Source organism: Bos mutus, chromosome 11 (assembly GCF_027580195.1).
Source record: "Bos mutus isolate GX-2022 chromosome 11, NWIPB_WYAK_1.1, whole genome shotgun sequence".
Taxonomy (NCBI): domain Eukaryota; kingdom Metazoa; phylum Chordata; class Mammalia; order Artiodactyla; family Bovidae; genus Bos; species Bos mutus.
Window position 1 is genome coordinate 32531203 of NC_091627.1, and position 16387 is coordinate 32547589.

The 16387-nt window shown below is 47.8% G+C and overlaps 1 protein-coding gene across 3 annotated transcripts in view; it reads left to right on the forward strand.

Annotated features, from left to right (window-relative positions):
• Positions 1 to 5977: 5977 nt before the first annotated feature.
• Positions 5978 to 16387, forward strand: part of EFR3B (EFR3 homolog B) — a 98040-nt gene continuing 87630 nt past the window's right edge. For all 3 annotated transcript variants that reach the window (XM_070379219.1, XM_070379220.1, XM_070379221.1), the window contains exon 1: positions 5978 to 6213. In XM_070379219.1, coding sequence (XP_070235320.1) covers positions 6207 to 6213 — 7 coding nt within the window. In that variant the 5' untranslated portion in view covers positions 5978 to 6206. The remainder of the gene's footprint in view (positions 6214 to 16387) is intronic.

A 16387-nucleotide genomic window follows, 5' to 3' on the forward strand; every position in this document is an offset into this window, starting at 1 on the left:
AGCCAATGAAGGGAGCCTGACCTGTCTGGAGAGTAAACACAGGGTAAACAAAAGGCAGAGAGGAGGATGGTGGCCGGAGATCTGACTCAGTACTTTTAAACCTCAGCTTGTCAATAATCAATATCTCAAACTTCACAAACTCCCTGGTGAACTCTGGCTTAGAGGAGGTAAAAATCTGTCTGCAGTAGCCTTCTCCACCCTAGACACTCAGGTCTTGCTCTCCCAGCAGCAGGCAGCTCTGTGCCCCCTCTAGACCCCTCTTCAAGCCAAAGCAGCTCTCAGGGATCTGGCCAAGAACATGTTCCCCTGAACCAGCTCCTGAGATGTCCTGTGTTGTGGAGATGCCGTCTCAGCCCTCGGATACTTATCTGCTACTGTATTTGGCTATAGTTTTTATAGGCTGCTCTTTCCCAGCGGCTTCTGAGAAGTAGGTCAAGGTACCCGCTTTAAGGGAGAGGTGCCAGGGGTTCAAGTCACCAGGCCTGGAGTCAGGAATCCTGACTATTTCAAGCCTCACAGCAAATCAGCTACCTGGTGTCTCAGGGACCCATTCTCCCCTCCGGTTCTCCTTCAGCCCTTCACTGGGTCTCCTGACATATTTTCCCTGAAGATGAATTCCCTGGAGCTGTCACTTTCTTCCCTCTTGCATCCCTCTGGAAGGCCCTTTAAAGCTGTTGGCCGCTCAAGGCTGGTACCCAAGCAAGATCTGCTGCAGTTGTGTGACTGATGGGGAGATGAGAAGCTTCTGCGCAGACTTGGATGAGTTGAGGAGTGGGGGTGGGGAGGGAGGGCCGTGGGAGGCTGGAGATTCAGGAAGCCGAAGCTTGGACTAAAGAATCGGCCTGTTGGCATGGAATCCTGGGTACAAGTGAGGACCTGTGTTTTGTGTGATGGTGGGAGACTGCTTCCTGCTTCTAAGCCTGCCTTTCTCTGTTACGAAGGGCAATTTAGTCTCTGGTTCAAAAGGAAACGGAATTGTGGTGCTTGCTCACGGCAGAGGGGATCCTTTGAGCTGCTGCAACAAAGGACATTGTTCAGAGTGACTGTGCTAATCAGGGCAAGTTTGGCCAAAGAATAATAAGCTTTTCTAAGGCAAGTTCCTCTGGCCTGACCCAACCAGTCCCAGGAGGGTCCTGGGCTCTGAAGGCAGTGGCTGCCACAGCAGGTGCACTGCTGTTGGCCCAGGAATGGGGTGGAAAGTAGAGCAACTGCTTTGGTCTGTTCAGCCCAAGACCTTCTCCAGTCCAAACGCAAGTAATGAGGGAGGGAAATACAGATGAAGAGGAGGAGCAAATGCCAGTTAAATTGAGGAGAGGGGGCACAGGATTGAACCTGCATCCCCTGCAATGGAAGGTGGATTCTTAACCACTGGACCGCCAGGGAAGTCCTTGCTCTTCTGTTTTGACCTGTGAGCTGGAAGATTGTGTTCCAGCTTCCTTGGATGTAACATCACTACCCTAGCCTTCTACACCACCATCTTTTGCACATATTTTATCTAAACATCTTGATTATACTTCAGAGAAGCTGGGTATGGGCCAGATTCCTTCACCACTGAATGTATGGACCCAGAGGGACCTGAGTGCTCAGGCCAAAGCACCCCGGCAAAGGGTGCAGGCTGGCCAGAGTGACTCTATCCCTGGGCCCTTAGGGGCCACATACCAATGGGATCTAATTGGGAATACAGGTTGAGGGGAGGGTGAGGACCACTCCAGGCCTGGTTCAGTTATAAGAATCCAGAATCACTTTCGCAAAGGATGGTACCAACTAAAGTTGCCAGATAAAATATAGGTTGAATCTAGATTTCAGATAAAAAAATTTTTTAATATAACATGTCTCCCATATTTCATGAGACATACACTAAAAATTATTCCTTATTTATTCAATATTCAAATTTAATTGTTAAGTCTGCCAGTCTTTGATCTAACAGGGAAACCTTTGGATTGGGTGCTTAAGGCCCCAGACCACCTTTCTTGCCTCCCTTCCTACTTAGCAGCTTGTGGGTATTTAGTTCTCAGACCAGGGATTGAACTTGAACAGTGAGAGCAGTGAGAGTGCAGAGCCCTAACCACTAGACAGCTAGGGAATTCCCCTCCTTTCCTACTTCTGTTCCTCATCCTTAACTCTGTTCCAATCAGATGAAACTCCAGGCTGTGTCTCACATTCTCTCTCCCCTCTACCATCTTGACCTTTGCAAACTGTTGTCCCTCTGGCTGAAATTATTAATGTTTACATTATCTCCACATCTAATATCCTACCCATTCCTCAAAGCCCATCGTGAATGTTTTTTCCTTCCTGAAGCTCTACTCTGCTTCCTCTATGGATCTTCACCATAGTAATTACTACATTTTATTATTATTTTTGCATGTCTCCCCTCTCCTAAGCACTTTCCACTGTATAAAACAGATAAAACAGAGTTATCAGTAAATATTTGATTAAAAGAATGAATTAGCCTGAAGGCCTAAATAGGGTCTATATTGTAAAGTCTAAATAAGGTCTGTGCTATATGTCTAAATGAGATCTGTCTTCTTATGCACAATTTACCATGTTCTTCCTTGTCATGTAATATTGTATCAGCATTTGTCTTGTCATTTCTGCTAGAGATTTCACTCTAAAGGCAGACACTGCGTTTCCCACTGTGATGCGGACACCAGTGTTTAATGAATATATTTTGTGCTGCACAGATTGCAGGGGCAGGAGTCTCTCTGTGTGTTCAGACCAAGCTAGACTCCATTCTCTTGCTTCTGCCCTGGTTCAAGGGCATAAGTGACTCTCAGTAAATCTCAAAGTCACCTGACCTGATCCTAGAACTGAACAACAGAAGATGAGCTTCTTTGAGCCACCTGAGGGTCTCCGTTAAATGTGAGCTCCAGGAACCTTCTCAGAATTTCCCATGGGGCCCCTAAAACTTGCATGTGCTGCTAAGAGAGGTAAAGAGACAAAGGGACAGGTACAAAACTTGGAAATATCAAGGGAGTGGGAGAGGGTGGTGAGGCCATAGAGGAATGGGAAGCATGGGTTTGGGATACAATAGAGAGCACTGTTCCAAGAGTCCAGTGACCTGGATTCTCTCCCTGGCTCTGTCTCTGCCTTGGGTGAAAAAGGAAAGAAAAGGTATACATGAGTGCCAGTGTGTACTTATGTAGGTTTTATATTAAATTTCTAACAGCCCTGTAGGAAGCTGAGGCTCAGAGAGGGAGATAACTGGCCTATGGACACATAGCTCAGTGTACCAAGGAAAAGAACACAATTAACCTCTCACAGCCTCAGGTTCCTCTTCACTAAAATTAGAGACATGCTATCATCTTTAAGGGTCAGTTCAGTTCAGTCACTCAGTCATGTCCAACTCTTTGCGACCCCATGGATGGCAACATGCCAGGCTTCCCTGTCCATCACCAGCGAGCCTACTCAAACTCATGTCCATCAAGTCGGTGATGCCATCCAACCATCTCATCCTCTGTCATCCCCTTCACCTCCTGCCTTCAATCTTTCCCAGCATCAGGGTCTTTTCCAATGAGTCAGTTCTTCGCATCAGATGGCCGAAATATTGGAGTTTCAGCTTCAGCATCAGTCCTTCCAATGAATACTCAGGACTGATTTCCTTTAGGATGGAGTGGTTTGATCTCCTTGCAGTCCAAGGGGCTCTCAAGAGTCTTCTCCACCGCAATTCAAAAGCATCAATTCTTTGGTGCTCAGCTTTCTTTAGAATCCAACTCTCACATCCATACATGACTACTGGAAAAACCATAGCCTTGACTACACAGACATTTGTCGGCAAAGTAATGTCTCTGCTTTTCAATATGCTATCTCAGTTCAGTTCAGTTCAGTCACTCAGTCGTGTCTGACTCTTTGCAACTCCGTGAGCCGCAGTACACCAGGCCTCCCTGTCCATCACCAACTCCCAAAGTTTACTTAAACTCATGTCCATTGAGTAAGTGACGCCATCCAACCATTTCATCCTCTGTTGTCCCCTTCTCCTCCTTCCTTCAATCTCCCAGCATCAGGGGCTTTTCAAATGAGTCAGTTCTTCACATCAGGTGGCCAAAGTATTGGACTTTCAGCTTCAACATCAGTCCTTCCAATGAATATTCAGGACTGATATCCTTTAGGGTGAACTGGTTGGATCTCCTTGCAGTCCAAGGGACTCTCAAGAATCTTGCAGCACCACAGTTCAAAAGCATCAATTCTTCAGCGCTCAGCTTTCTTTGTAGTTCAACTCTCACATCCATACATGACTACTGAAACAACCATAGCCTTGACTAGATGGACCTTTGCTGGCAAAGTAATGTCTCTGCTTTTTAATATGCTGTCTAGGTTGATCAAAACTTTTCTTCCAAGGAGTAAGCGTCTTTTAATTTCATGGCTGTGGTCACCATCTGCAGTGATTTTAGAGCCCCAAAAAAGAAAGTCTGTCACTGTTTCCATTGTTTTCCCATCTATTTGCCATGAAGAGATGGGACTGGATGCCATGATCTTAGTTTTCTGAATATTGAGTTTTAAGCCAACTTTTTCACTCTTCTCTTTCACTTTCATCAAGAGGCTCTTTAGTTCTTCTTCATTCTCTGTTATAAGGGTGGTGTCATCTGTGTATCTGAGGTTATTGATATCTCTCCTGGCAATCTTGATTCCAGTTTGTGCTTCATCCAGGCTGGCATTTTGCATGATGTACTCTGCATATAAGTTAAATAAGCCGGTGACAATATACAGCCTTGACATACTCCTTTCCTGATTTGGAATCAGTCTGTCGTTTCATGTCCAGTTCTAACTATTGGTTCTTGACTTGCATACAGATTTTTCAGGAGGCAGATCAGGTGGTCTGGTATTCCCATCTCTTTAAGAATTTTCCACGGTTTGTTGTGATCCACACAGTCAAAGGCTTTGGCATAGTCAATAAAGCAGAAGTAGATGTTTTTCTGGAACTCTACTGCTCTTTCAATGATCCAACGGATCTTTAAGGGTCTCTCCTCCTTAACTTCTGTTGTTACTGTTCAGTCGCTCAGTAGTGTCCGATTCTTTGGGACCCCATGAACAGCAGCACACCAGACTTCCCTGTCCTTCACCAACTGCCTGAGCTTCCTCAAATTCATGTCCATTGAGTCGGTGACGCCATCTCCGTCATCCCCTTCTCCTCCTGCCTTCAATCTTTCCCAGCATCAGGGGAACTTCTACTAGCAGAATTTTGAGGACAAGCCCCTTCAACCATGCGGTAGATGTGAAATGGAGGCTGGGTGAGAAGCCTTAGGGAAGCCCTGAGTTAGGCTAGAATTTGTCTTCAGGCTATTGGCATGAGCCTTCTGCCCCTCTCTGTCTGAGTCCAGAGAGTGATCCCTGGGGCACAGGTAGAGAGTATCCTGGACACGGAGCATGTGAATTAACCGTGTGAATCCGGGAGAGGAAGAGCAAGTGACTTCCTGCAGCGCTTGAGGGGTAGGACGCGGTGCATTTCTTGCATTCCTGGCCCAGGAAGGACGCGATTTGGTAGTGAGCACTTGACCAGAGAGTGGCTGGGAGGGTAATAGCTAAGGGCTTGATTAGGGAACGGGGGTTTATTAAGGGGGCCAAGGGAGGGGGTGATACTCCCCCCTAATTCCTCTTCCTGGCGCCCCCTGGCTTAGCCAATGCATTCTGGATAAATTTGGGGGAGGGGCTACATCTGCAGTTTCCAGCACCCCTACTGACCCTCGGGGCCCCCGCACGTTACGACAGATCTTAGCTTTCGGCCTAAGCATTCCAACCGGAGCAGGGCGGGTCACTTCCCGTAGGGGACGCTGCCGCTGGAAAACGCTCCACCCAGCACCTGGGGGCGACAGCCTAGGAAAGGTGCTTCTAGGGATCTGGGTTTCTAGGAGGGTGGGAATTGCAGGGGGCGGGGCGGGGTGGGGTGTGGGCGGGGCAGCCAAGCAGTGACTGAGCCCGGGGGGAGGGGCAATATTAGCATAGCCCCCGCCCCTCTCGGCGCAGCCCAGCCCAGAAACCCGAGCGGAGGCCGGCCGCGCTCAGCCCGGGCTGCTGAATGGGCGCGCGGCTCCAGTCCCCTGCCCTCGCGCGTCGGGCCCCTGCTCTCGCTCCCGAACCCGGTCCGGCTCTCGCCCCGCCCGGGCCTCCGCCGCCCGCCGACATCCGCCAACCCGGCTGTGAATGAAAGGCCGGCGCCGCCGGGGGCTGGCTGCAAGCGACGCGGCCTCCGGGGAGGCGCTCGCCCCGCCAAGATGTACGGTAAGGAGGGCTTTCTGCCTCCGGGCTGGCAAACTTGCAGGACGCGGACCATTGTCCCTCTGCGGGGCCCCAGCGAGGCCAGAGTGTGCGGACTCGGTGCCCGGCTGGGCTCTTTCTGTCGCTCGGTGTGCGCGCGCCTGCGTTGGGAGGACAAAGATGCTCAGGACCGGAGACCCAGGGGTCTTTATGGTCCTTCGGGCCGCTTGTTTGAGGGCTCTGGGGCGAGTGGGCGGTGGTCCGTCGGGGTGCGGCGGGGCTCGGGGGATCCGAAGCAGCTGGGTTTTGGGGAAAGCGAGTCTCCCTTGGTGCCGAGGAGACAGGAGGTGTTGGTGAAGGTGGTCGTGTGACAGCATTTGCAGAATTAACAAAAGCAGGTTGTACTGGGGAGTTTTATGCGGGAAGCCGGTACGGAATTGCGGGGAGACGCTCACTGGCTGCCTTGTGCCGGCTTCAAGGATGTGGGAGGCGGCGCCCGCGGTGCAGAGAGCTGGCCAGAGAGCCAGTTCTGGGAGACAGGTCTCGCCGCCCCTGGATGGACCTGGCCTCTGCCCGCCCCTGCCGCCCGTGGGACCCAAGCTCCCGAACTTCCGGGTATGCCCTCGGCAGTGCTGAAGGGGAGAGACGCTGCCGAGGGTGCCAGGCAGCTCTGGCTGGCCACCTCTGTCTGTCACCCGATCTCTCTTGCCCCCTTCCACGGCCATCCCCTCAACTGACGTGCAACAGTTAGCCAGACCCTCATGATGCCCTGCTCTGCCTTAAAATTTTCCAGGAATTCCTCTGGGTTTGGCGGCAGTGTGGGTGAAGAAAAGAGCACTCGGGGTCCAAATTGCAGCCTGGAGGAATGGAGCACGGGAGACCCAGACCAGTTTAGAAATCAACTGCGTTATAGAGCCTCCAGCTGCTGTGTATGTGTCAGAGACAGACAGACAGAGACAGAGAAGAGAGAAAGGATACCCGTGGACCAAAGTCGTCAGAACTCAGGCTCTGGTAGCTATTTAGGGCCAGCAGAAGAGCTGCAGCTATGCTCAGCTCCCACCCCCGCAGCCAGGTAGGGGCTCAGGTGGCACCTGAGGGGTGAGTTGGAAGAAAAGCACATTCTGAATTTAATCCATCACCGAGTCTGCTTGGCTGCCTCACTGTGCAAACACTGAGTCACAAAGTTTGTTGGAGGCACAGGAAGCTGAGAGTGGAGTGCAGAGATGCTCAGCAGTCGGTGGGCCTCGTTATTTAGAGATACTTCACCTTATGATCAGCCTCCTCTCCTGCCCACTTTGGTCACACGTGCATTTCTGAACCTTGGGGAACATCAGCAGGTCCCTTCAGCAAGTATCCTTTCTCTCCCAATGGGCCGAGGTTGGGGAGTAGAGTGGGAGGGGATTGACTTCAGAGCATGTGCTGCTGGCCAGTGGGGACTCTGCAGAAATGGTAGCAAGGCAGTTATGTTTTATAAGCTAGAAGCTTGTGAGGTTCCCAGGAGAGAGCTATATTTTCTTACTCTCTGTTCCCCACCCCCCCCCCCACATTCTTTTCTGCAGAGTGAGCAGCCTAAGGCTGCAGATCACTTGACAAAAGCATGTGACTGCAGGGGCACCTGCAATGGGGAAGGAGTTAGGACAAGGCCCATCAGAGTGAGTAAGAATTAGGAATGCTAGCTCTGCTGGGTCACCTGGCAGCATTCAGTCCAAGACTGTTTGATGACTGATCCCAGGATACCTGAGCGGTGGGGGTCCCAATTTACCCCTGTTGCGTGAAGCAAGTCAAGGAAGAGTTGGATGGTACAGAAAGGTGAGCTGGGAAGCTGGCGTATCTGGGTGCTATTTTTGGATACATCATGGATTTTCAGGTCTCTTTTATAATATGTTCTTATTCCTCCAGACATAAACAGCGATGGTCCTCACCCCTGAATCATTCATAGAAAGATTATAATGAAGGAATCCTCTGGGCAGTTGCCTGCAGCAGTCTTGCCAGTGCTGGTAGGGAGATGATTACTGAGTTTTAGGGCAAAGCCTTGTCTCAGGAGTTGTGAGAGGCACCCAGTCGCCAAGGGGAGGGCTTGTTGGCCTGGATTTTAGTATTTTCTTGATGCTTATGAAAAGAAAAGGTCTACGTCATACTTTGAATCATTCTGTCCTCAGAGGCAGTCGAATGATGAAATAAGAAGTGAATAGGGAGATTGGGAAGGTGTAGAATAATAGACTTCTTATATTTGGTTCTTATTTTTCTAGTGATTTATCCAGGGTGACACAGTTATATAGAAAGGGGCAAAATGAAAATGGGGGCTTCCAAGCCCAGTACCCCTTCCCTCCCCTAATGCCCTAGGTAAGTGCTCGTTAGGAAAATGCCACCAGGGATTTCATTAACTGATGGGCAGTGAGGCCCCCGTGTGGAGCCAACAGTCACCTAATAGCTTTAGGTAAAGGTGTCCCTTGACCATGCACCTGGTTACGGGATCCATTATCAACGTGCATAACCTCACTCCCATTGCCGCCTTTCAGCTGCATGGTGATGCTGGAGATCTTCATCTCCCCTCTTGTCTCCTCCTCACTTCCCTCTGTCCTCGACATCTCAGTCTCTCTGGGTCCTCAGTTTCTCCCATCTTCTTCCTCCCATCTATGGGAGAATAAGGGTCCCTTGTCTTTGCTAAAGGACACGGTATCATCTGGGACAGAAAGGATCCTAGACCTGGCATCAGCCCATCTCAACCCACAGTCAGATCATGGCTATTTCACCTTAGACAGGTGGGTTTGTCTCTTGGAATCACATCTCTGTATTAAATGACAAGATACTCATGTATCTCCCAGTTCTGTGCAAACCTCAGGGCTGGCACCTGGATGTGACAGTGCATTATAGGAGGTTCTGCACTCACAAGGCAAATCACTCAAGAGCCTGTGCCCTTCAGGTCCTCCTGGGCCTTTGCCCGTCTCTCTTCCTCTTTGAGGCTCCTGAAGATGCGTGTTTGCAGCATCTCCCCCACCTCCCACTTTAGCACACAAGTCACCTTGACCTAGCTAACCACTCAAGCCATTGAACCGCTTCTGCTTCCCTTCACCAGACTTACCCATGCCGCTCTGAACCATCACTCATTCCTAAACCCCAGTCACTTTTTGGAAATGGCTCTCCAAGAGGTCACAGGTGACTCCCCACAATCTTGTTTATACCTATGAACATAGATTGACAAGGGACCTGGGTAAATAAAAAGCACTTTATACTTGGGTGGGAAGACTGTGGGCAAATTCTCTGCAAAAAATGGATTCCCATTAGGTTTTTCTGTGTGTGTGTTATATGTTAGAATTACGTAATTAAAAGTTTCCCTAACCCTTTCCCCGGGGATGAAGCCACAGTGGTCTTACCTGGAAGCCCCCCCACTGACCCCCCGAGGTGAGTCCAAGCTCTCTAAGAAATACTGCCCTCGGAATCAGGGCAGCTGGATATGAAGACGATTGGGATGGCTTTTCCCAGAACCCCTGTCTGGGTGGCCCCATCCCTCTAAAACTAAATCTGCCCTAACGAACCTCTCCTCACCTTTAGGTGCTGCCCCATCCCCAACACATGCCTTTCTTCAAGCTTTGTGATCCAGAAAGCTGACTGTGGGGAAAACAGCCATGACACACAGTTTCCTGTAAATGTGCCTTACAGAGCACTTGTGTGTGACTTGTGGATGGTGGGGAGACCTGCAAGGAGGGGCTGACTCCACCTGCAACACAACGGCTCACCTTTGCAGACAGCTCCATGGATCCTGCTGCTCCTCATCACAGGAGACTCCCACAACATGCACACAGGCACACATGCTCCACCCTCGTCCCCTGAATCCTGAGGTGGCCCCATGATGCAGCATATGGTTCAAGTCGGGGTTGTGAGACTGCTCCCCCCTTTCCCTCCGACCCCTGTATTCCCCTTAGGAAGGGATTCAGGATGAGTAGAGCCTATTTTCTCTCTTGTTGCTCACAGTTCAGTGATTTCAAATGGTTGCAGTTTTCTTCTTGCACATAAATAAAAACAAAAAGTTCACATCACGTTATGGAAAACCTGGAAAAGTGAGGAGGGGGAAAAAACCACCCGCAATCTTACCCACTAGAACCACCTGTTTATACTGTTCTATAAATTACCCCTGAGATTTTGTGCTTACCTGCCCTTTCTTTTCTCTTTCTCTGCCTGATCCTGGCATAGTAGCCTGGTTGTGATGGCGCCTCTGCCCCTCAGGTAACCTTGAACTTGACTTTCTGAGCCTGTCTCCTGGCTCTACAAAGTGACAATGCTTGTTTCATGGCAGGGATTAATCAGGGTCAGAGAGCTGCCCTCACTCTCTCTCTCCTTCCCTTTCTTCAGCTTTCTCTTGTCTCTCTGTTTCTTAGTTTTGAAACAGGTGCAAAAATATAATAAATGAAAACTTATGTCTCAAAGCTCAATAACGGTGCTGTTCCTGGTATAAAGAAAAGGAAAAAATCTACTTGAAAAGCATCTTTTGGGAATTCCCTGGTAATCCAATGGTTTGGACTCTGCACTTCACTGCAGGATGTGGGGGTGGGGGTAGGGACAGATTTGATCCCTGATCAGTAAACTAAGATCCTGCAAGCCAGGGCACACTGCCAAAAAAGAAAGAAAAGCATCTTTTCTGCACCCTCTCCGGTAGTCATCCAATATTTCTAGAAAACCTGGAATGCACAATAAACTATAAGCAAGTATAACTGCTTTTACTGTTTTGATATATTTTCTTTCATGCATTTGTTTATGTGGTTAGAATTATTCATTTCCTATAATCTTGTATTTTATTTTTTTCTACTTAACTTTACATATAAGCATTCCCCCAGCCCCAAGTTAACACAGAATCATTGGCTGCCATTTTTAATGTCCTGTAACAGTCCACTTAATGGACATATAATTTCCTTATTGTACATTTAAGTTATTCATAAAGATTCAGTATTATAACCCTGGGAGGAGTCCCTGGTGCCCAGGGCTTTCTCTGGACTTTGAAATATGTCCCTAACACTCCAGTGAGTTGGGGCTTCCCGCCTGGTTCAGCAGTAAAGAATCTGCCTGCAATGCAAAAACTGCAGGAGATGTGAGTTAGATCCCTGGGCTGAGAAGATCCCCTGGAGGAGAGCATGGCAACCCATTCCAGTATCCTTGCCTGGAGAATCCCATGGACAGAGGAGCCTGGCAGGCTATAGTCCATGGGGTCGCAGAGTCAGACACGGCTGAAGCGACTTAGCATGCATGCATGAACGCACACACCGATGTGTATAGGAATTTTAAAGCTTTTATATATTGTCAAATTGTTTTCAATTTGTATTGATTACACCAGCAGTTATGAGAGTACCTATCTCCTTTCACTCTCAAAAGCTTTAAAGATTGAGATTTTTTTCCTTATCTTTGTTAATTTGATAGCAGACAACATTTTAACTTGTATTCTTTATTACTAGTGAAGTTAAACACTTCCTATGTTTTCTAACCTTTTGCGTTTTAGTGAATTATCATATGAGTATGACTAGTTTATTTATTGAGGATTTAACCTTTTGTCTGTGATTTGCTTTATGCTTTGTATTTTGAAGGGAAAGAGACATGAACTATCAAGTATTTGTGGAGTATCAACTTTATATGATACTACACAGAGCATCAAAAAGATGCCAATTCCAGTGGGCAAATGAGTTGTAAAGATCTGCAAAATATTGAACAATACAGAGACAGTTTCAGTAAAATTACACAGTTTTGCAAGGTGGAATGGAGTTACTCTTCAAATAGTCAGCCAGCAATATTTTGATTTGGAAGAGACCCCTGGGAGGTGGAGCCATTAGGAGAGCTTCAGAGGACAGCAAGCATTTGTGTGAGGTTTTGAGGGCTGTGAGGATGGGTCCCCGGGGGTGGGGGCAGGCGTGCCAGGCAGACGCAGCAGTGTCAGTGCACAGAGCCGGGGAAAGAAAAGACATATCCAGGGACAGTTAGGGGAGCTACCTGGGATTGGGCAGAGTTTAGGTGATAAAGTGTGTGATGAGAAGGAGATTTTGTCAGGATAAGGAGTTTTCACTTATCTCTATGAGCAGTAGGAGCCAGGGAAGAGTTTGAAACTGTCAAATGGCTGATTTTGCTCAACTGATGCTTTAAAGAAATGAAAACTAGGGGGCACTGTGCAGAATGTATGTGGGCGGGGAGGGGGGCGATGATGGGAAGATGAAGAAAAGAGGGAGATAGATGCTACAGCTGCAGGAGTGAGAAAGTTTTGGACCAGTTAAAACTGTGCATATGTAATAGAAGATGTTTGCCCCTTAAAAAAAGTAGTGATGGGAGTGGGTGGGTGGGAGTGGGCGCAGGTAGGGATAAGGTGAACTGAAACTTAAAAAATTCCCATGGTACATAAAATGTGGGTTATATACGAAGATATAAAAAATAGTTTGTTTATTTTGAAATAGGTGCTAAATTACCTCAAACAGTACATTTATTATAATCTAGCCAGTACTAAAGAGGATTTGGAGCATATATTTTACACATGCGCACACACACACACACCTGTGCTATGATAAATAAAGAGATCAACTCAAAGAAAATCTAAGAGTAAAACAGAGGGGAAAAAGCCAGAAATAAAGTCATATCAGGGAAAAAGTACCTACCACCTAGCCCTGTTGCAAATTCAGTTTTGAGCTTCCTGTAGCTCACAAGAGAAAAGTCATTTGCAAAACTCATGGCATCTATAAAACTTTTAAAATGCAGTTGCCTAGGACAAATACAGCTTTTTGAGATGCTAAGATAAATTCCTCCCCGAGTTCCTCCTTAAGAGGAGATATTTCAAAAGTATTGGCCTAAATTCTTTTGAAAATATAGTTCCCCTCATTGGCTGTATCCCAGTTCGTAAAATATGAAAGAAAAGAAAGAAAAAGAAAGTCACTCAGTCTTTGCAACTCCATAGACTATACAGTCCATGGAATTCTCCAGGCCAGAATACTGGAGTGGGTAGCCTTTCCCTTCTCCAGGGGCTCTTCCCAACCCAAGGGTTGAACCCAGGTCTCCCATATTGCAGGCAGATTCTTTACCTGCTGAGCCACAAGGGGAGCCCTTTGTAGAGTATGAAGACTGGTCCAAATTGGAGTTGTGGGTTCTGACTCCTCCCTCAGAAATAGCCGCAGACTCTGCTCATGGCTTCCTTCCTAGTTCCGATAAGCCAGGACTTGCCGAGGCGCTTGCCCACCTTGGAAGCGGTGGATATTATTTTCTCCCTCCATGGATGAATGTCACTCCACGTGTCTTTTGAGAATTTGCTCCCTGGAGAAGCTATTCTTGCCTCTAGAGTCCATGGAAGCTGTCTATCCTTCTCATTCGCTTGCCTTACAGTAAGTCCCCTACATACGAACCTTCAAGTTGCAAACTTTCAAAGATGCAAACGTGTATCTGGTTCCAGCAAGGAACCTGAACCTGTGCCATCATGGCATGAGTTAAATTGCAGCTTTCCCTCCATCTCCTTTTGCTGAAGATCCTTCAGCTCTAGTAGCATCTCCCACCTTGTCTCCCTCCTCCAGTCAGTAACTCTTCTTGCCTGTTCACTTGAAGCCAGCTCCTGGATGCCAGCCGTTGTACTATACTACTGTACTTTTCAAGGTTCTATACTCTAAGATTTAAAATATTTATTTTTTGTGTTTGTTTTTTATGTATGTATTATTTATGTGAGAATTATTAGAAACCTATTACAATACAGTATTACATAGCCAATTGTGTTAGTTGGGTGCCTAGGCTAACTTTGTAGGACTTATGAACTTGCTCTTCGAACCAAACTCACTTGTATGTAGGGGACTTACTATATTTTAATTCACTGCACAGCCATTGAGCACAATCTAATATTCCTCTTGTCTGTGTTTCCCATAGTCCACTTCTCTTGTTCTCTACTGCATCTTTAGGGCACAGAGCACTGCCTGGTAAAGAGCAGATGCTCAAAAACCTGCTCTTTCATCCTTGTTGAATGAATGAACCCTGAGCTAGAGGTCTTTTCTAAAATTTATCTCTTTATAACTTTGTTTCCATTCATTGGCCACCACTATGTGCCAAGCAGTAGTCTAAGCACTTTTTAAGTATTTACTGATTTTTTTTTGTTGTTCAGTGGATAAGTCATTTCCGACTTTTTCTGACCCCGTGGACTGCAGCACGCCAGGCTCCTCTGTCCTCCACTATCTCCCGGAGTTTGCTAAAATACATGTCCATTGAGTTGGTGATGTTATCTAACCACCTCATCCTCTGCTGTACCCTTCTCCTTTTCCTTCAGTCTTTCCCAGAATCAGGGTCTTTTCCAATGAGTCAGCTCTTCTCACCAGATGGCCAAAGTACTGGAGCTTCAGCTTCAGCATAAGTCCTTCCAGGGTTGATTTCCAGATATTCAGGGTTGATTTCCTTTAGGATTGACTGGTTTGATCTCCTTGCAATCTGAAGGACTTTCAGTAATCTTCTCTAGCATCAGAATTTGAAAGCACTTATTGATTTTTAGTTCAGTTCAATTCAGTCGCTCAGTCGTGTCCAATTCTTTGCGACCCCATGAATTGCAGCACACCAGGCCTCCCTGTCCATCACCAACTCCCGGAGTTCACTCAAACTCATGTCCGTCGAGGTGGTGATGCCATCCAGCCATCTCATCCTCTGTCGTCCCCTTCTCCTCCTGCCCCCAATCCCTCCGAGCATCAGAGTAATCCTCCCCAAATTCTGGGGATTGGGAATTATTATTCTCATTTTAGAAATGAGAAAATTGAGATGCTGAGAGTTTTAGTGACCCACCTGTGGCTGCACACTTAGGAGACTGCACTGGGATTGGAACCTCGGCATTCCAACTGCAGACTGTGGGCTCACCCCCGCCCCCACTCCTACACTGCTGTCCCTTGAATATTCCAAATGTTTCAGAGAATATGGGTCTTTCCTTTGCAGAGCTCCCTGTACCACAGAGAGTGGTACATGTTAATCTGGGGAGCGAGGAGAGTGCACATAACAGACATGAACTCCTGAGGGGATATGCCTTCTGGTTGGTTACAGGCCAGTCAGCAGAGAAGCTGGGAGCTGTCGCTTCTGGTTGGAGCCTCTGCTTCTTGGCAGCCTGCCCACCTGCTTTATGACTGTTTACTTTGTTGGAGAGAGAAAGGGCCCCAGGAAGAGTCTGGGGACCTGGATGAGGAAAGGGCAAGTAAGAGAGGAGTCAGGAGAGTAGGTTGGTGAGAGTGGAAGACAGAAGGCAGGTGCCAGGGACGTCATGAAAAACGGGAGCATGGGCTGCCTCTCGAAAGAGAGAGAGAAGGGGATACATGTATCAGATCAGATCAGATCAGATCAGTCGCTCAGTCGTGTCCGACTCTTTTCAACCCCATGAATCACAGCACGCCAGGCCTCCCTGTCCATCACCAACTCCCGGAGTTCACTCAGACTCATGTCCATCGAGTCAGTGATGCCATCCAGCCATCTCATCCTCTGTTGTCCCCTTCTCCTCCTGCCCCCAATCCCTCCCAGCATCAGAGTCTTTTCCAATGAGTCAACTCTTCGCATGAGGTGGCCAAAGTACTGGAGTTTCAGCTTTACCGTCATTCCTTCCAAAGAAATCCCAGGGCTGATCTTCAGAATGGACTGGTTGGATCTCCTTGCAGTCTTATTCACATTGAGGTTTGACAGAAAACAACAAAATTCTGTAAAGCAATTATCCTTCAATTAAAAAAATAAAATTAATGATACGAAAAAAAAAGAGAGAGAGATGGGCAGACAGGGTGGGGCTGTCAGCCAGCACTGAGTCACACATGTGCCTGCTTTGCAGTGTTCTTAACAACATGGTCCATGGTCAGGGCTTGGAGAACTGAGAAAGACTCTGGAGATTGAGACGTTCGTTCATGGGAGGAGCTTCTGCTTTTCTGATAGTTTGACCTTGAATTTAGAACTCCTTCCCTACATTTTCAGGTCCATCCAGTCTAGAACCAGCGATTGTTGCCTCTGAGAGGCGGGGTTGGAACTTGGCTGTGTGTGTGAGAGAGGGATGGTGGTCCAAGTCCCCAGTGGCCACCTGCAAGCCATAGGTCCCTAGTTCCTCTCTCTGAGCATATTCCTCCCTGATAACAATGGGGATAATTAATTTGCTTTGTATGTGCATGCTGCATGCTCAGTCACTTCAGTCATGTCCATGTCCAACCCTTTGCGGCCCCATTGACTGTAGCCCACCAGGTGCCTCTGT